The sequence below is a fragment of the Bos taurus genome, chromosome 15, assembly GCF_002263795.3.
Source record: "Bos taurus isolate L1 Dominette 01449 registration number 42190680 breed Hereford chromosome 15, ARS-UCD2.0, whole genome shotgun sequence".
NCBI classification, from domain to species: domain Eukaryota; kingdom Metazoa; phylum Chordata; class Mammalia; order Artiodactyla; family Bovidae; genus Bos; species Bos taurus.
This window is the reverse complement of record NC_037342.1, coordinates 42,060,023-42,080,835: the sequence shown is the minus strand read 5'-3', so window position 1 is coordinate 42,080,835 and position 20,813 is coordinate 42,060,023. Positions and strand designations below refer to the sequence as shown.

Genomic DNA, 20,813 nt, shown 5'->3' with positions numbered 1-20,813 from the left:
AGAATTTTAGCATGCTTCTCACTCAGGGCATCAGATGGCTGTTTCTGGAGAGATTTCAGAGACCATGGACTGGACACCATGACTCTAGGGACTTGGCAAGATTCTGTAGGCTCTGTTACCTCCACACGGTTGTGAGTCTGTCACCCCTTTACAATGTCCCTGTAGTGATCAAAAAACAAGCAAACAAACAAAACACCCTACTCAACATGAAGGATCTCTAAGCTTTCTCTGGGTTAGGTGGCAAGGTGAAGAACTGCCCAACCAACTTCAAGATTAATGGACAGAGAATGAATCACTGAGTGATATGTTGGTGGTTGCATATACTGAGAAGTGAGGAAAACAGGCCGAGTCTGGGGTGGGGAGCTGGGAGCTTGCCTGTACTAAAAAAAGGCACACGACACAGACCTTCCTTGCCAGGTCAAGCAAAACTCTTCTAACAGCAATGAAAAATGAAGTACTAAAGCTGTCTCAAGGCAAGGAAGAAGGAAGAATAGAGGTGTATGTTCTACCAAATGAAGAAAGACATAAGGGGAAAGTTCTGAGAGGTGGCAGCTGTGATCCAGATGTTTCCAGCAAGTAAATGAAAGAATTGGAAAAGCAAGTTATAAACTTCTCTTGAGTATGTAGAAATAGCCTGCCTTGCTTCGGCTAAGGATGAAAAGAACTGCAAACAGCATAGAGGCCTAGAAAAGTTACATGTAGCAGAAACTGTTTGTTGCCAACCCATTATTCATTCTTCCTATTTCCTAACAGCAACATGATTTTGCCTGGGAATTTACTCTTCTTCATGGATCCAATTGCTCCATGGGAAGCTGATCTTCTCTTCCCATCTCCGGGGTATAGTTTAAAACTATGATGACAATCTCATTGTCAATCACATTGCCTGTGATTGGTTTAGAAAGGGACCATGTTCCAAATCTGCTAACAAGATAAAAAGGAAGACTGAAAGACTGGTTCCTAAGAAATAAACATGGGACAGGATGGTCCCTTTCTTCCTCAAGATGTTGTCATGTCTGGATGAAACACCTGGCATTAGCCATTTGTCACAAATCTGCTAATGAGGTCAACATGCATAGTGGGCAGAGACAAGGAAACTATAGAGGCTGAGCTGGGGCCCTGCCATACCAGGAAAAGCCTCACCTATTATTTAAATACCTTTGATTTGGGGCTTTCTTGCATCTGTAGCTCAAAGTATCCTAATGAATAAAGAAGGCTTCTGTCCCCTCTGGGCTCTTCTAGGATTGAGGCACACTTGCACTCATCTACAGCATCTTCCTTGTCCAGGAATTTTGCAAACTGGGTCTGAAATCTTTGTGGGTCTCAGAGTACCATTCATTTCCCCCTAGAACTTAATTTGCCTCCCACTGCATTTTGTGAGTGAGGATGGGAGGAAGGTGAGTTGGAGAACTTTTCCTCTGAGATCCCCAAAGTTAAGAAGAAAATGGACATACTTACTTTTCCAAAAGTGCAGGCAGTGCTGAGGAGACAGGTGGGTTGCCTTTCCCATTGGATGATTCTGACTGAATGGAAAACAGGAGATATTGAATTGAGGATGAGCTAGGAAGGGAGAAGCCAGGGCTGACCAGTCTCTGAATCCTGGGGTAGGGCCTAGGCATTGAATGTTCTATAAGTATCCTGTGTGATTTTAATGGAGAGCCCTGATTGCCAATCCCTAGTCTAAAGGAATGTATATTTGGAAACTGCAATGTACATTTAGTATAGTTTGGGAAATAGTCTCTGTTAAAACATACATGGGAAATAGATGGGGAAACAGTGGAAACAGTGTCAGACTTTATTTTTCTGGGCTCCAAAATCACTGCAGATGGTGATTGCAGCCATGAAATTAAAAGACGCTTACTCCTTGGAAGGAAAGTTATGACCAACCTAGACAGCATATTAAAAAGCAGAGACATTACTTTGCCAACAAAGGTCCGTCTAGTCAAAGCTATGGTTTTTCCAGTGGTCATGTAGGATGTGAGAGTTAGACTGTGAAGAAAGCTGAGCACCGAAGAATTGATGCTTTTGAACTGTGGTGTTGGAGAAGACTCTTGAGAGTCCCTTGGACTGCAAGGAGATCCAATCAGTCCATTCTAAAGGAGATCAGTCCTGGGTGTTCATTGGAAGGACTGATGCTGAAGCTGAAACTCCAGTACTTTGGCCACCTCATGTGAAGAGTTGACTCATTGGAAAAGACCCTGATGGTGGGAGGGATTGGGGGCAGGAGGAGAAGGGGACAAGAGAGGATGAGATGGCTGGATGGCATCACCGACTCGATGCACATGAGTCTGGGTGAACTCCGGGAGTTGGTATGGACAGGGAGGCCTGGCGTGCTGGGATTCATGGGGTCTCAAAGAGTCGGACACGACTGAGTGACTGAACTGAACTGAAAACATACTAACTGGTACTCCTGAGGCTCCTTTTCAAAAAATTGTTTTCAAATTGCTTTATTTTAGTGAGTGATTTGGGAGCTTATAGTGATCTTGTGGGTGATTAAAATGCTCAAGATCAGAAGAAGTGAAAGAAGTTTTAGAGTTATTGCTACCTATTATTAGTACAGTAAAGCTTTTTATTGCTTATACAGTCAGATTGGCTCTTTGTAGAATAGTGCTGATCACGAACAGGGCATAGAGAAACAACTGGAGAAATAATTAAAGAGTTTTAAATAGGATTAACCAGATTCACAAAGTTCTGGGAACTGTTTACAGGAGCAGTCTTTGTTTAAAAAACATTGAAATGCATTATTTTCTAATTATAAGTAATACAGTTTTACTATAGAAATATAAAAAGGATCAAAAAATTAAAATTACCTGGGTTTTTACCACTGCCTGGAAATGACTATTATTAGTAGTTCCATATATATTCTTTCAGAATATTCTATGTCTACACATAGACAGACAAACCCTTTTTTAAAACTACAAAACAGAGTTACACTGGAAATACTGGGGTTTTGCTTTTTGTTTGTAATAAATTATGGACTTTCTTCATGCCAATAAATAAAAATTTACATTTTAATCATTATATTTAGCAACTGCATAGAAACTCCTTATTGGGCTATTCATAATTTACTTAAATAGATCTCTTATTAATGGAAATTCTGGTCATGTCCAATCTTTCCATGTTGTAAACAATGCAGTAATGAATCAAGGTAGGGTAACATTGGGTTGAAGAACTCAGGCTCTGGGATCAGAGCACCTAGGATTCAAAGCTCAGCTTACTACTTCCTCCACAATGCAACTTTCAGCTGTTTAAACCCACTGTAGAGTGGAGGGTTCTGGTTTAAGCATGAAGAGAGATACACTTTGCAAGGAACACTCTCTGAGTGGCCAGCACCTTGCTCAGGGATACTATGTCTTCTTCTCTGGGCGGTGCAAGACATGGGGCCTGGTCTACGCTGAGGTTTCTCAGCCTATAACCTATAGCACAGAATCTGTGCTTTGAATTGTCCCACTTCTTTGATGCTGCCGCATCCAGGTCACCCCCACAGTTGTGAGCCTGAGGCCTGGGAGGCAAGCATCATGATACTCACCAGGGCTGGTAAGGAAGGAATGGGGGATGAGCTGGGTGACTGGCCCGGCAGGTTCAGGATATTAAACTTGGGCACCACGGCAACGCTGACCCTTCGGCGGGGCATGTTCTGTGGGAAGAGAATGGATCCACCGTCACAGAGGAAGCACCCAAACTTCAGAAAGGCCTGGGAAATGCCTACTAATTCCTAATGCTGTATTCATTGGATATTCTGGCTTTAAGGTAATGATGGTGGTAGAGGCTGGGGTGGAGAGAGTGGCCAAAATTAACAAATTTTTTTATTAGTGAGGAGTGATTTCTCAACACCTTCTGATTTTTTACAGATTTTTTTTAATGTGAATCATTTCTAAAGTCTTCATTGAATTTGTTACAATATTGATTCAGTTTCATGATTTGGTTTTTTGGCCACGAGGCATGTGGGTTCTTGGCTCCCTGAAAAGTGAAAGTGGCTCAGTCGTGTCTGCCTCTTTGTGACCCCATGGACGATATGGTCCATGGAATTCTGCAGGCCAGAATACTGGAATGAGTAGCCTTTCCCGTCTCTAGGGGATCTTCCCAACCCAGGAATCGAACTCAGGTCTCCCGCATTGCGGGCAGATTCTTTACCAGCTGAGCCACAAGGGAAGCCCAAGAACACTGGAGTGGGTAGCCTTTCCCTTCTCCAGGGGATCTTCCCGACCCAGGAATTGAACCAGGGTCTCCTGCATTGTAGGCAGATTCTTTACCAACTGAGCCAGGAGGGAACCATGGATCAAACCCACACGCTCTGCATCGGAAGGTGAAGTTTCCCAACCAATGGACTGCCAGGGAAATCCCAATTCTGATTTTAATCAATCAGATCCTAAAGAAATGGAACAAAAATGACCTCTAGTCATTGTACAGTGTATGAAACCTGACTAGCATAGGAAAACTATCTATGACAATAGCAAAGTGTGTGCATCATTTCATGTTCATTAAAGAGATGGTACAGTCTGGGAAGCCATGAGCAAGAGAAGGTTGGAGGATGAGCTATCAAGTGTGGGAAGCTGCATGAAAGACTCTGTCTAGAGGTTCTCTGGCACCTGTGGATCCAAGAATGAATGATTTCCTGGTAATCTGTAGAAATTTCTTTCTCTCCCCAGTTTTCCTTGAATATGCATACCTTTCCCAGCGAAAGGGACATGGACCGCGCTGTGCGAGGGACTCCATCTTCTGCAGGAGGAGGAAACAGAGGAGAGAAGCTAGATGAGTTTTCAGAGTAGGCTCCAGCAGGAAGATCACAGAAACTGAGTCAAGGTATCTACGGACCAGAACTGACCCTCAAGGGATGCCTCAAGGGCCGAGGTGCCGAGGTCACTGACTTTGACACTTGACCCTTTGAGACAGTCACCTGCAGAGTAGGGTTTCTAGGGGACAGAACCTTCATCCTAACTCCTCTGGACACAATGAGAAGTCTCGGTCTTGCCCCTCTGGTCTCCACGTGACACCACTGTACCATCTCTGGATTATGCCCTGGTGAGTGTGTGAGGATTCCTTGTAGCAATACCAGGGTTTACTGGATCATCTTGCTCATTCAAGGTGTGGACAGTCAAGGAAATTATGAGCAAGGAAGGTGTGGTGTCAATAAAAAGTGGAAACTTGACAACAGTAATTTTAATGTCATCTACAAAATAATTTTGAACAAAGGAAACCAGCATACTCAGATTTTCTTCTGCTTAGTACATATATTAAGTGATAAAATTTGTGTTAAATATTTAGCACCACACATGGATAATACTGCCACTAGAAAACACAAGTATGCGTAGAGAAAGGCTTTTGACAGCTCAATTCAGTTTGCTTCAGCTTGTATGGCTGTCTATTTCTCACATTCATGTACTTTAGGTGTGTCTCTTGAAAAGCACATAATTAAACACATTTTCTTAATCTAATCTGAGGTTTTCTATTAACCAACAGTTCTAAACTGTTTATATTTCTTGCAATTGATATATTTCTACCACCTTATTTTGTATTTTCTAATTACCTTGCTTCATAAATCAAATTTATTCTAACTGCCCCCTCCCTAAATTGATTTGGAATTTATATATTTTAGTTGTAATCTTTAGTGTGCCCCCTTAAATTTTTAACATGTTATTTGACTTTAGATTTAAATGAATCAAGATCTCTATTCTTCCTGAATCGTCCTTAAAACAATGAACGTGCCTTCAAATCTTACTGTTTTTCAATATTTTTACTTCACTTGGTTTTTGTAATCTCAAATTATTGTGACTGCTGTTTTACATAGTGGCTAGTTGTTTAGATTTACTTACATGTTTACAAATGTCTGATTACCATCTCTTCTTGCATTCAACCTTCTTTCGATCTCCATTTTATTTTTCCTTAAGTGCATTCTTTAATTGTCCTTTTGGTAAGGGGCTGTGAGAGGTAAACTGTCTCAGTTTTTGTCATAAAATGTCTTTCCGTAGCCCTTAAGCTTGCATGACAGTTTAGTTGGTCGTATTAGCTCTAGGTTAACAGTTACTTTCTCTCAGCTCTTTCAACACTTGACTTCGTTGTCTCCTGGTACCGGTATTGGTTGTGGAAATTGTCACTCCTTTGTGGATAATCTGTCTTCTCTCTCTGGTTATTTTTAAGATCTTCATTTTGCCCTTGGGGTTCCATAAAGTTTCTCTTTGATGTGTTTTTCTTTCTTTCGCTTGGGATTCTCTGTACTTTCTTAATGCAACAATTCATGTCTTTCTTTAGTTCTGAAAAATCCTCAGTTCCTGGGAAATTCCTTTGAATATTTTCTCTCCTGATGTATATCCTAATAAGTGTATTTCAAATCTTTTTTTATTTTATATCCCATGTCATATATCTTATAACATTTCTTTCATATTTTAAATTAATTTATCCCTCTGAACCACATTGTGGGTGACTTCCTCAAATCTGCATTCTGGTTAACAATTTTTTGCCTCAACTATTCCTAATCTGATATAAATGTTACACCAATCAGGATAAGCAAGGTTATGCTACAATAATAAACCACCACAAAGTCTCAGTGGCTTATAACAACTAAGATTTATTACTCGCTTTTGCTACACTGCTTATGAGTCAGCAACAGGCTCTGCTCTGCATTTCCTCACTCAGGACTCAGGCTGATGGAGCTTCTACTATTCTGGAGCAGGGATGATTACAATGTCTGGTGGAAGGAAACACAGGAAAAACTGCATACTAGTCTTAGGGATCTCAGCTCAAATGTGATACATGTCCTGCCACTGACATTTAATGCCAAATCACATTGCTCACCTAACTTCAAGGGGATGGAGAAGTGTGTCCAGGAGAATACTGAGAAACAGCTTCAACTATAGGAGCTACCAAAGGGTCCGACTACCAAAAAGTCGTACACAACTGAGCAACCGAACAGCTGAACTAAAAGTAACTACCACTCCTAAACAGCTGAGTGTTTAATTTTCATGCCTCTATTCCTCATATCTAGGATTATATTTTTTATAATTGTATTTTTATTCTCATATTTTTTATTTGTTCTTTTATGCCTCTAATTTTATACACAACTTGAAAAAAATTTTAAGATTGCTTTATTATCTGCTGTGTTTAGGATACAGTCCTATTGTTTGGGTGTCTGATGATTCTCACTGATGGTAGACTGTTTTATTTTATAATTTTATATTGTCAACTCATCTCCTGTGAAGTTTTATTTAGAGGATTCTTTGTCTCCTGGGCACAGGGTGTGTCTCTCCAGAGTGGTTTATATTTATTTCCAATAGTGTTCCTAGCAGCACCATTGTGATGTTCTTTTCAGAATCTCTGCATATTGCATCATCTCTTCTATTATAGCATGTACTTTGTGGGTTTGCAGTTTTCCTATGAGGAAGGAGAAAGTTTTTTTCCTATCAGAGTCCAGGGTGAAGCAGATAAACTTCCTTGATTTGTTCCATTGTGACTTGGTGATTGTTTCAAAGATGCAGTCCTTGGAAAGTCTTCACTTTGTATAGGAGGCTCAGAGTCAGCTCCCTGCCATGGGGTCTCTGAGGCCTCATCTCAGATTGCACGTGAGTGCAAAAGCCCAGAGTCCAGATAGCTGAGGCTGACTCTTATCCTCAAGGAAACTGCAGGGTCAGCTTGGTTTCAGTTCTCTTTTCTTTTCTAGTATCTGAGTATTTCTTGTGGATTCAGCTATTCCTTTTGGGTAATGTTTGATTCACTTTATCCAGCAGAAATTTCTAAGTATTTGTAGTCAAAGGATTTTCAAGTTTTCTAGTCAGCCAAAATAGCAGTACCAGAAAATATTCTTTGTATATGAAAAGTTAATGCAATTAATAAAATACCAATCTCATAAGAGGGGCAAAGAATTAAAGAATTTACACAAGTAGAAATACGAAGGCCCAACAAACATTTGAAAATGAATGTCAAGCAATACAAATTAAAACTATGAGAAGAGGTACAATATTGGTTCAAAGTCAAAAATACTTTTAAAAAGAAAAAAAAAAAAAGACAGGATTGTCCATGGTATGATAAATTGAGCATTACTGTTACCCATTAAATGGAGATATCAATGGGTTATTTGGAAATAATTTGCTTTAAGAGCCTTATAAATATTCCTTTCCCCTGAGCCAGTATTTATACTTCTGGAAATCTACCTTAATCCAAAATGCAGACAACTGACATGTTTCACATTCAGAAAAAAATAGATGTTATATTTTTCTTTTGAATGTGTATCACCTTTCTTGAAATCAGAGATATTTTTCTTGCCCTGTAGTCTTCAGAGTCTCAGGCATAGAGAAAGATTACATATGTAACAAAGAAGTCATATAAAAGCTTAAGGAACAAGCACCATCAGGGAATGGTCTCGGGCACGTCTGGCCCCTCTGTACCAGCCCAAACTGAAGTGTAGCTTGGAAAAACAGTGGAGTGGAACCAGATTGTGAAAACCACACATTCACCATTCAACACTCAGCTACCTCCCGTCTTAATGCAAGCACTTTCTTGTGTCCCCAGGCTGAACGTGGGCCTCTGCCATGCGCCCCGTAAAGTCTGCTTGCTTCTGTCACGGCACCACTTTCCCTGCCCTGCCCTCACCACAGGTTGGGAGCTCTCTTGGGTCAGGCACAGGCTACCCTTCTCCTCTCTAGTCCAGTATCACATGGCACACATCTCAGTGCTCAGTTAATGTCTGTAGAACTAATGGATGAGACTCATGGGCAACTGTGCTCATTCTACAAATTGTGGGTAAGGTGGTACGCAAGAGACCCTGCACCTTGCTGGACAACAATGCAAGAGCCTGCGTGTTAGGATTTCTTTGGTGGCAGCTTCTCCAACTTCCGTGGTACGCAAGAGACCCTGCACCTTGCTGGACAACAGTGCAAGAGCCTGCGTGTTAGGATTTCTTTGGTGGCAGCTTCTCCAACTTCCAACTCTGACAGAGAGATGTTTGTTAGAGGCCCAGATGCATGTGGGTCAGGAGCCTTGCTGCCAAGATCCAAAACAGACGGTCTGGAGTGAGTGTGTGCTGCCTTCGGACTCTGGGAAGTATCACTGATATTCCCCAGGAAACTTGTGAAACCTCCTGTTTATAAAGGTTTCTCCATCTGTTATACTTTCCCTCCTCCTGCTCTTGGTAATACGGATGTTTGCATTCCATAGGGATTCCTGTCACTAAAAGGTCTGTTTTCTCCTACTAACACCACCCTCATCAGCCAGAGCTCAAACCCTGGCAGCTCCCAAGGACAGATCCTGGCCCAAAGCACCATCCTCCTCCCCGTGGACTGCGGCAAAGCCTCCAAACGCATCTCTCCACTCCTCAACGTCCACTCCTAATACATCATCCGCTCTGAAGTCAGAGCAATGTTCTAAAAATAAGATCTGACTATGGCCGCTGGAGTAAACTCACGGGTGTCTCATTGCCTGTGGGGCAAACACCCAGACTGTTCTCAAGGCCTGGCACGTGGCCTGGTCTAAGTCTTACCTTCAGCCTGTCACTGTCCCACTCCAACACCGCAACCAAACAGAAGATGGTTTGTTTCAGAGTCTTCTCACCCCAACCTCCACATCTTTGCACATGCTGTTTCCTCCACCTGTGATGCATTTCCCCCTCTAGTCTGGAAAACTCCTATTTTTACTTTAAAACATAGCAGCTCTCTTACTGCATAGCACAGGGAACTACATTCAAAATCCTGTGGTAAACCATAGTGGAAAAGAAGATGAAAAGGAATGTATATGCGTATGTATGTAAACTGAGTCACTTTGCTGTACAGCAGTAATGAACACAACATTGTATATTAACTACACTTCAATAAAAGATGAAAAAAAAACACTGCAATTCAGTATCAAGTGAAATAAGGTGGCGCCTCTCTGTGGTTCTATAGCAATCTGTCCTGAACTTAAAAAAAAAAGTCTTTCTTTAAAGCACTTGTCTTGCCCACAGTTCTGCTGGTTATCTTAGCAGTCACTCCTTTAGCCAGGCTCTCACTCCACCCCCACTGCCCAGACTCCACCTCTATCTGGACTCCTGTAATAGCCGGCTCGTGGGTTTCCCTGTCTCTGTCTTTATCCCAGTGATGTAACTGTCACACTATTGCCAGAGGGAATCTTCTAAACTATATATGATGATGGAAACTCCCTGATTAAAATCTTTGGTTGGATCCCTAATGCTTTCCAGAATAAAAATGCAAATTCCTTAGCATGTGCTGCCCAAAGTGGGGACCCCACAGCACAAAGCCTCTAAGGTCTGGGGTCTGGCAGTCTCATGTGAAGTGCAAGTTGCTCAGTCGTGTCTGACTCTCTGTGACCCAGTGGATGAAACAGTCCATGGAATTCTCCAGGCCAGAATACTGGAGTGGGTAGCCTTTCCCTTTTCCAGGGGATCTTCCCAACAGAGGGATCAAACCCAGGTCTCCTGCATTGCAGCCAGGACTCTCCACCAGCTGAGCCACCAGTCAGTCTCATAAAGGAGGTTAAATTCTTGCAGCCTAAGGGCTCTGCATCACTAGTCAGCTTCTCTGGTTATTTTTATCAGGAGTTGCTTGGGGGCCGTTCATGCTTTCTGGTTCCAGGCCCCCGGGGCTCACGGGAGCAGTGGCTGCAAGGCCCCTGTGGACAGCATTGGGTGGGGCAGCAAGCCTTGCTCACCCTGACATAGGCCCTGGGACTGCCCCATAGGTGTGATCCTAGCCTGGATCCATCAGGGACCCATAATCACAGGGCCAAGGTGGGGCAGTGGGCAGGAGTCCAGTTTCTTACCAGAGGGGCCACAGCTGCGGCTCGAATTTTGATTTGCAAGTTTTTTAAACTCCATGAGCTCTGCATGGTCCTTCTCATACGTCCTCTTTAGGTTCTCCACATACTGCATCATCACTTCTGTTGCTTTCGACATGCGTTTTTCCTGCAGGGACGCAGAGGAAAAGCTCATCAGCCCTCCTTGCTCTGAGCCAGGATCTGGGCTGTGGAATTCAAAAGGTTACAGTGATATGACTCTAAGAGTTTGCTGTCTGGGGTGTGAGCTGAAACAGGGGCTCAGGCACCTGCCCTCGAGGAGAACAAGAACAAGCCCAGCCATAAAGCCTCAGGAGACGAGAAGGAACAGAGTCCTCCCTGTAAGAATGGGTTGGGGGAGGCTTCATGAAACAGGCTGAAGTGATGTAGGGCATGGGCAGCATCTGGGCATGTAGCTATGGGCGTGAGAGACAGTTCGCATTCAGGGAACTCCAAGAGCCAAAGTCTAGAGGCAGGACATTACCAGGCTTGTATCAACGTGAGGATTCCCCCTCCAGACAGAATCCTTTGGAGAGTAAAGAGGATGCCTTCAGGAATTGAGGGCTTCCCTGGTGGCTCAGACAGTAAAGAATCTGCCTTTAATGCGGGAGACCCAGTTTCAATCCCTGGGTTGGGAAGATCCCCTGGAGAAGGAAATAGCAATCCACTCCAGTATTCTTGCCTGGAGAATCCCATGGATAGAGGAGCAGGGCGGGCTATAGTCCATGGGGTTGCAAAGAGTCAGACACAACTGAGTCACTTTCACTTACTTATCAGGAATTGTGCTGGGGCAATAGGCATATACCAGAACTGTCTGGAAAGCCAAGAAAGCACAGGTCGTCCTGCTTATATAGGAATCAGCAAATGGTTGGGTTTGTTCACAAGATGAAAAGGTGAGTTAGAGCTGAACTGAGTGCTTTGGACTCATTCTGAAGGAAGAGGGGAGCCACTGAATGTCTTAAAGGCGTGTCATAATCAGTCCACCAATGGAGACTGGTCTAAAGGAAACAAGATGAGTGGCAGCTAGAGCAACAAGGAAAATGAGGATAAGTGCTTGAACCAGTCCATCGGAACCAGAGAGGACTCTGAGGACTGAGACAAGGAAGCCACTTGGAGAAGGCTGAAGGCTGGAGTGAGAAGCACGTTCACAAGGACTGTGCAAAGTGAAGAGTCTTCTCTGCTGACACCTCTCCAATCCCTCAGAGAGCCCACAACCTGCCTGTCTGTGGAGGGGCATGCTCAGTGACCAAACCCTGGACAAAGTCCCCGTAGCCCTGAGCCGAGACCAGTCACTTCCCTAAAGCTCTCCCTCTGTGCTGCTCCCAGCTGGAAGAGCTTTCTGGGTGCTGCCACTCAGGAAAGTTGGGTGACTTTTCCCTGGACGGACATAGGTGGGACAGGCCTGTGGTTTGTTCTTCTTTCTTTCTATGAGAACCGCCCAGGGCTGGGCCCCAGGAACACCCCTGTCATGCAACCCACGAGGCAGGACACATGGTACACAGATCCATGGCAACAGCAACAGTGACAACAACATCCAGGGGCTTTACAAGTGTCTCAGCAGCCTTGGACGGCAGACACCGCACTTTACATTTGGAGCAGCTGGCGCTCAGAGAGCTTGTTAACTGACCCAAGGTCACACAGTGAACCCTGGTACAATCAGAATGGAAACTCGGGCCATCTGGCCCCACAACACCACGATGGGTTGGGGCAGTACCTTGTGTGACTCAGGACTTCAAAGTGGCTGCAAGGGAGCCACACTTGGGCTTTCATCCCAGGTTTGCCCATCACTGTGTTATTACCTTTCTGAGACTTCACATTTTTGTTGAGGAATATCTTTCCAAGGTTACTGGGAGGATTAATGAAACAAAGCGGGTTTTCCTAAAGCATGTTTTGCCAAACACTAAATTCCATGGGAATTGAGTAGGTATTTTATAGGGAGAAAAAAAAGAAGGAAGGGATGGTTCTTTACTCAAATACATTTGAGAAATACATAGGTAACGTTAAACAGGATTTTTCATACAGGACTTCTCAAAGCCTTTATGCCAACAAGCATTAGAAATCTCCAAGAAAGGTAGCACGCAGCAGTTCCCATGCAGTAGGTATCCATGCGTGCAGGCTAAGTTGCTTCAGTTGTGTCTGACTTTTTGTGACCCCACGGATTGTAGCCTGCCAGGCTCCTCTGTCCTTAGGATTCTCCAGGCAAGAATACTGGAGTGGGTTGCCATGCCCTCCTTCAGGAGATCTTCGCAACCCAGGGACTGAACCATCATCTCTCACATCTCCTGCACTGACAGGCGGGTTCTTAACCACTGGCATAAAAGTTTTTTCTGGGGGAGCACCTCAAGAGTTTAGTGGTCTGCCAAAAATACTCTGAAACAATCGCAATTGGGGACATAGGATGTCCGGCCCACAGGAAGGCATCAGTTGGTGGTGTCTGCAGTTGTCAGCGCTTACACTCAGCCCCAGTTACAAGAGGCAGAGCAGAGCTCACCTGGCGGACGGCCCCCACCATCTCGGCACGGCTGGAGAGGCGGGCAGCCAGGCGGTGCAGGACAGCAATGTCCTCCAGCAGCTTCTGGTAGGTCTCCCGGTGCTCACAGTGGTGCCAGAGGGAAGCTGAGGACTGGGGAGGGAGAAGGAACATCACCTGGGGTCCTCGCAGACCAAGACTTGACTTGTGCTGTCCTGACCGAGAGGAGGGGCCTCTGTAGGCCACCAGCTGCAGCTGTTTCTGGGGTTGAAGAAGCCCAGTGTGGACGCTATATATCTGGCCAGCCCAGAGGAAGGCAATCACATCCGGGTCTCTTGTCCCCAAGGTGCTCCCTCTGCCATCCCAGGTCACCCAGTCCCCTTCCTGAAAAGCTGCTGAGGGCTCGCAGGCCTTACACACAGCCCTGAGGTAACCAGGTCTTCAGGATCTCAGTCTCAGCTCTCTGAGGAAGCTTCTGCTTGGCTCAGGGCCTCAGCCTCATTTCTCATTTCATGAGACTCTTCTTGGTGACTATGAAAAGCAGGACACCTGGCCCAGTCCCTGGGGACAGTCCCTCCTGCAAGGGTTCTCCAGTCAGGCTTTGCAATTACCGTAATGGAAGCTTTGAAGTTTTCCAGTTCCTTCTCTGTGTTTTCCTCTGTCAGGTTGCGTTCCCTTTCTGCCTGGTTAATTCTAGATTCCAGGGTGTAGCTGTCATTTCTAAAGGCCAAGGACAGTTGTACAAACACGTTCTGTTGGGAACAAGAATGTGGAAGAAGCGCTAGGAGGAGGTACTGGAGGGAGCAAGGCTGCCGGTGAGTTTTTTGCATGAGCATTTACATCGTCTCATGGAATCAGCCCGCCCAAAGCAGCCAAGTACAAGTGAAACTCTCCCTTCTTGGAGCAAACTGCACAAAAGATGGTGAAATAGGTCCGTACAGTTCCTTCCCAGGACCAGAAGACCAAACGCATTTTACTAATAAACAATAAGAGAGTAACACTTTGCTTTTTCCTAAATGTCAAGAAAATAACATCCTGTATTTGGGTTTAGATAAACTCAGGCCAACATAGCTGACTGTGTAAGCAATGTGGATTCATGCTAGGATTTATGGCACGTGAGTTTTGGAGGTTTCGCATGAAACTACTGTATTTAAAGAAACTCTACTTGAGATGTAAGCCTGCTGATCCAAAGCACATTTCAATCAGCATCTTATCTGAATATACCAAATCCTGAAAGCAGCTTTTAGAAGCTGCCAGGAGATTAAATAAAACCAGGTATGATTCTGTTAGAAGTTTTCTGGAAAGAGTATTCCATGCCAAAAATGCAGCCTGCATGAATGAACTTTGAGAGGTGGGGTTCATCACACATGGAATTCCTGGGCTAGTAGGAAACTTCTGGAGAGGAGAGACAGACAGATGGACTCCACACAGGAAGTAAACAATGGCCTTCATGTGCCTTGCCCGCATCAAGTGGTAGCAGATTTCCACCCTCGGGTGAGCTGATTCTGCCTGAGCGTCTGAGGTTCATGTAACATGGTCCACGGTGGGTAGACATCTCCAGATGGAGAACCGAAAACCCTGAGCTACTCAATAAGATGATGAGAGCAACATCGAAATCTTCTCTGTAGCAAACGTCTGCTCTGCGCCAGCACTGCCAGGACTTTCATGCACTTTAGCTCATTTCATCCCTCAACCACATTCTGTGTCAGGAACTGCTGTGTCCACTTTATGGGTAAAGAGACGGACACCAAGAGAGGTCATTAACTGGCTCAATGAGCCACAGGGGAGTAGCAGAGACAGGATTCAGCCTCAGACTCTCTGATTGCAAAGCCCGTGCTCCTTTCACTGTGCTGACCACGGATTGTGTCAGAACACACGGAGGACAGGAGCACGCTGTTAACCAAACCACCCATGGCCATCTCCACCAATGTGAGTGGGTGGGGATTTTCTGCCCTGCCCAAACCTCAATCAAGTTTATTAGTAATGGTCAAAGTTTTGTTCTCTATACCTGGGTTATCCCCTTTAAAGGCAGTGCAATATAAAGTGCCCTAAATTCAGTCAGAAGACGAGGATCCAAATGTTGGTTCTGCGAAGCACTGGGTCTGGGATCTCAGATGAGTCATTTAATCCCTTAGTTTCCTCCTTTGTTCTGCTTCCTACTCTACCTGTTTCTCAGAGCTGATGAGCGGGTCAGTTGAAAGCATGGACATGTGTGTGTCACGGGCTGTAAGTGCCCTGTCTGTGTGCCAGGCAATTGTTACTATCTGTGCCAGTATTTCACGTTGTCTCTCTCTCTGCTTATGTGGTCCACTGAGTCTCAGGAAGGGTATGTTCACTTTCTTGTTATCAGGGGTAAACCATGCTATAAGATTGTAAAACCTTCCATCCTCCTAACCCAAAGTGAAAAGAAATTCTGGAATCATCTATGTTCCTGCTCCCTTCCTTCTGTCAGCATCGACATAAAATTGTCATGGAAACAAACTGCTGCTGGTGTTGGAGGTCCTCACTGTCTCCCCTCCGATGCATTCTCTTTGTCCATCTACCCCTTCACCAGAATGAAATGCCTCTCAGCTCTCTCGCCGCCCCCAGTGGGACAGCGTCTCTACAAAGATGAGGAGGCCCTGGGGGGGATCAGTCGAGGTGAGAGAGCTGCCCCCACAGTCTCTCACCATGGCTGAACTGGCTTCCTTATATCTGAAACACTTAGAAGGAAAGCACCTTCATCTTCCAAAGTTTGAAACATGAAATCTGATCCTATTTTAATAATTTAAAAAATAAATTTGATTCACTCTGCAGCCTCCCAGCTGACTTTGTGTACTTAAGTCATGCTTTTAAAGAAAACAATCTTTGAAGAAATGTGGGACTGCCAATTACCTTCTTATCCCTGACCAAAGTTGTTAAAATCTTCATTAACTAGGGTGGGGGAGGCGGGATGGCTGGTTCAGTTGGTCTGATCACAGTGCCCATATTTCCTCCATGGTCACTCGTTCTCATGTTTGTGTGAAAATGTCAGGAGCAGAGGCTGGAGAAGGGAATGTTTTGAATAAAGCCACTCATGCCCAAGTACTCAATTTCATAAAGCACTAGAATTACTTACCTCGACTTCCTTTTCAGTGAGTGGAGGGGCACTGTGAAAAAGAAAAAGACACAGAAATGAACTTTGTCCAATCCACGAAATAAACCCAAAGGTACCTTTGGCCAACCAGCAGACCAGGTGTTTCCAGGAATTGGAGTAAGCAGGGCTGGCGAGATGGAGAAGACGCAGGGTGCACTTTGCGTGAGTTCTATAACCTGCGAGAGACTGCCCGGACGCTGACTCCTACAGAGGAAGTGTGCTGGAAAATATTAGATTCTGGGCTCAGTGCTCTACAAGTGCCTCCACTAACGGTGACTTTGGGTGAGCTCTTTAATCTAAGTTTGCTCATCTATAAAATGGGAATAATATCTATCTTGCAGAAGTCTTATAAGGAATACATGTATGTATGTAAATATATATGTACAATACATGCATATATATGCGGGCTTATATTCATACATATGTGACATCTACACAGTTGTTTATGTGTATATACGTATACAAGCACATATATGTATGTATATACGTGTATGGTACATCTGTGTATATACATGTGATGTCTACACGTGGTGGGCACTCAGGAGTGTTGATTATTACTATGACTAACAGGCGTGTTGTGAAGTCTTAATGAGAGAATACACAAGCTATATAATTTATGAGTTGTATACATCTGAACATCCATTGTCATCTTTCCGGGGCTGCTCAGGTCTGTAAAGCCTGGCCCTTCTCTTGCCCCTGAGGACTGTGATGAGGGCGCATGTGAGCCAGAGAATGAATGGCAGGAAAGAGTGGCCAGAGCTCTTCTCCCTACCAAGGGCCTCCTCTGATGGCTGGAATCAGATCAGGAGAGAGAGTCCCAGCTGGTGCAGAGGGCGTGGTTTCCCCAGCAAGCACCCTCCACTCTGCACGCTCGCGCGGACACCGCTCTGGCTGGTGACTACAGCTAGCCCAGCTCAGAAACCTGGACAACGTAAACAACACACGGGCCCTTTCCTGTGCTGGGGAGGACGAGGAGTCCCACCGGCGTCACAGGACTTGGCAACACAGTGTGTCATCGATAAGGCTCTCAGGAAACACAGCTTCCTCCCTTTGACGGGTGCGGAGAGACCCTGAGAGCAAAGGTAGGGGTCAGCAGTCTCTGCAAGGGGCTGGTTCTCACCCCTGACAAGGGACTATGAGAACCTTCCTGTCAGGATGAGACAACAAGACCCCATGGCCATCCAGTCAGCAGAGTACAGAGCATGAGATAAACAACTGCAAAGATGTTGGATGCTTGCAATTCTTGCCACAACCCCATCCGTCAGGCCCTTTCCTCTGGGGGCCAGCCAACAATCTCAACTCTCCTATAGAGCATGCATGTCTTGCTTATATGGTGCAACAAAACTCATCGAGCTTACCTTTGACTCTTGACTTTGTTTGGACATTATGTGAAAATTACATGTTTTCATCAATTATTAACCAAACTTATTTTTCAACCTTGATTACTCATTGGCTGCTTTTCTTTTTGCTATAGAAAACTTTTTTTTTTTTAATGTACAAGGCCTTGAGGGCTCAGGGAGGTGTGGTTTAGGTAAAGAAACTGCATGACAAGGCCAGCTCCCAAAGCAGAGTGCTCTACCTCATGAACTGTCACCGGCAGGCAAGGGGGCAAAGCCATTACCCTCCAAAAAGGTGGCGACGTATGAGGAGACCAGTTTGGATATCATTGTGTGCCTCAGAATTCAAACTGCCTTAAGAGGCCTTAGAATAAAATCAAGGGCCTCTGTGAACTGTCCCCTACCAGACTCTCTTTCTCAGCCTTGAAGGCTGTTTCGTCTTCAAACACACTTATCTCATGTGGCCCCGCGGCCTTTGCATCTACTGTTCTTCCCTTTTTTTCATTCTCTTACATTTGTAATTCATAGAATTGTACAAACATCATTACAGTCAACCTTAGAACTTTTTAATCATCCCCAAAAGGAACTCTGAACCAATTAGCAGTCACTCTCCCAACCCCCATCCTGAGCCCTAGACAACCGCTAATCTCCTTTGTCTCTATGGATGTCCCTATCCTGGATATCTCATATAAATGGAGTCATACAATACTGACTGACTTCTTTCACTTACCATAATGTTTTCAAGGTTTATCCACCTGGTAGCATATACAAATACTTCATTTTTATGGCTGAATAGTATTCTATTCTATGGATATATCAGATTTTACTTCTCTGTTTATTAGTTGATAGGCATTTGGTTTGTTTCCATTTTTAGGTATTATGAAAAATACTTGTTATTGAACATTCACATTCCAGTTTTTGTGTGGGCACATATTTTCATCTCTGCTATATATATAGGAGTGGAATTGCTGGGCTACTTTGGCCACCTCATGCGAAGAGTTGACTCATTGGAAAAGACTCTGAGGCTGGGAGGGATTGGGGGCAGGAGGAGAAGGGGACAACAGAGGATGAGATGGCTGGATGGCATCACTGACTCAATGGACATGAGTTTGGGTGAACTCCGGGAGTTGGTGATGGACAGGGAGGCCTGGTGTGCTGCAATTTATGGGGTCGCAAAGAGTCGGACACGACTGAGTGAATGAACTGAACTGATGATAACTGTACGTTTAACTTTTCAAGGAATTGTTATTCAAATTGGCTGTACCATTTTACTGAGAATTTCAATTCTTCCACATCCTCACCAACATTTGCTATTGCCCAACTTTTTATTGGGCTTCCCTGGTGGCACAGTCCGTAAGGAATTGGCCTGCAATATGGGAGACCTGGGTTCGATTCCTGGGTTGGGAAAATCCCCCGGAGGAGGGCATGGCAACCCACTCCAGTATTCTTTCCTGGAAAATCTCCATGGACAGAGGAGCCTGGAGGTCTGCAGTCCATGGGGTCGCAAAAAGTTGGACACAACTGAGCGACTAAACATAGCACAGCACATGTTTTCTATTATAACTATTCTAGAGATTTAAAATTATATCTCATTTATGATAAATGATAAATCATTCAATGAAGTTATTATTCATGATAAACCATCTGAATTTGCATTTCCCTAATGACTAAAAGATGAGGAAAGGCAGGCACCTTAAAGATGGCAGAGTAGAAGGACGTGCGCTCATCCTCTCCTCTGAGAACTCCAAAATTTCAGCTAACTGCTGAACAGCCATTGACAGGAGAATATTGGAGCCTACCCAAAAAAGACCCCACATCCAAGGGCAAAGGAGAAGCCTCGACAAGGGTAGGAGGGGAAAAACCACATTTAGAATCAAAGCCCATACCTTCCAGAGATGCTCAGAGGGCTCAAACAAAACCTTGTGCATGCCAGGACCCAGGGACCCCACAAGAGACTGAGCCAGACTTGCCTTTGAGTGTATGAGTGTCTCCTGTGGAGGCACAGGTCAGCGGAGGCCTGCTGCGGGGACAGGGACTCTGGCAGCAGCAGACCTGGGAAGCCTGGCTTGTGAGCCCCACCATAGAGCCACCGAGCAGACAAACCCACAAACTGGAGCAATGACCCCACAAGAGACTGAGCCAGACTTGCCTATGAGTGTCCAGGAGTCTCCATTGGAGGCATGGGTAGATAGTGGCCTTCCGTGGGGTCGGGGCACTGAATACAACAGTCCTGGCATAAGTCCTTTTGAAGGAGGACCCCCAATCCTGGTTTGGCCTCAGGCCAAACTACAGGGAGAGAACACAGCCCCACCCATCAACAGAAAATTGGGTTAAAGATTTACTTAGTATGGCCCTTCCCATCAGAGCAAGACCAGGATTCCCCCACAGCCAGTCCCTACCATCAGGAAGTTTCCACAAACCTCTTATCCTTATCCATCAGAGACAGACAGAATGGAAACTGCAGTTATAGAAAACTAACCAAACTGATCACTTGGATCACAGCCTTGTCTAACTTAATGAAACTATGAGCCATGAAACTATGTAGGGCCACCCAAGACGGACGGGTCATGGCGGAGAGTTCTGACAAGACGTGGTCCACGGGGGGAAGGGAATGGCAAACAACGTCAGTATTCTTACCTTGAGAACCCTATTAGCATTGTGAAACGTCAAATAAGGTATGACGCTGAAAGATGAACTCCTCAGGTTGGTAGGTGCCCAATATGCTACTGGAGAAGAGTGGAGAAATAACTCCAGAAAGAATGAAGAGGCTGAGCCAAAGCAAAAACAACACCCAGTTGTGGTTGTGATTGGTGATGGAAGCAAAGTCAGATGCTGTAAGGAACAATATTGCATAGGAACCTGGAATGTTAGGTCCATGAATCAAGGTAAATTGGAAGTGGTCAAACAGGAGATGGCAAGAGTGAACATCAATATTTTAGGAATCAGTCGACTAAAATGGACTGAAATGGGCGAATTTAATTCAGAAGATCATTATATCTACTACCGTGGGCAAGAATCCCTTGGAAGAAATGGAGCAGCCCTCATAGGCAACAAAAGAGTCCTAAATGCAGTACTTGGGTACAATCTCAAAAATGACAGAATGATCTGTTTCCAGGGCAAACCTTTCAATATCACCGTG

General features: G+C 44.7%; 1 protein-coding gene across 8 annotated transcripts in view; it reads right to left on the bottom strand.

Moving 5' to 3' along the window:
- IRAG1 (inositol 1,4,5-triphosphate receptor associated 1) overlaps positions 1-20,813 on the bottom strand; it is a 126,261-nt gene that overhangs the window by 17,792 nt on the left and 87,656 nt on the right. For all 8 annotated transcript variants that reach the window (XM_005215898.5, NM_174392.4, XM_005215900.5 and 5 more), the window contains 7 exons: positions 16,320-16,350; positions 13,834-13,974; positions 13,244-13,375; positions 10,741-10,882; positions 4,667-4,716; positions 3,527-3,634; positions 1,456-1,520 (listed from right to left, as the gene is read on the bottom strand). In XM_005215898.5, the coding sequence (XP_005215955.1) occupies positions 1,456-1,520; positions 3,527-3,634; positions 4,667-4,716; positions 10,741-10,882; positions 13,244-13,375; positions 13,834-13,974; positions 16,320-16,350 (669 nt within the window). The remainder of the gene's footprint in view (positions 1-1,455; positions 1,521-3,526; positions 3,635-4,666; positions 4,717-10,740; positions 10,883-13,243; positions 13,376-13,833; positions 13,975-16,319; positions 16,351-20,813) is intronic.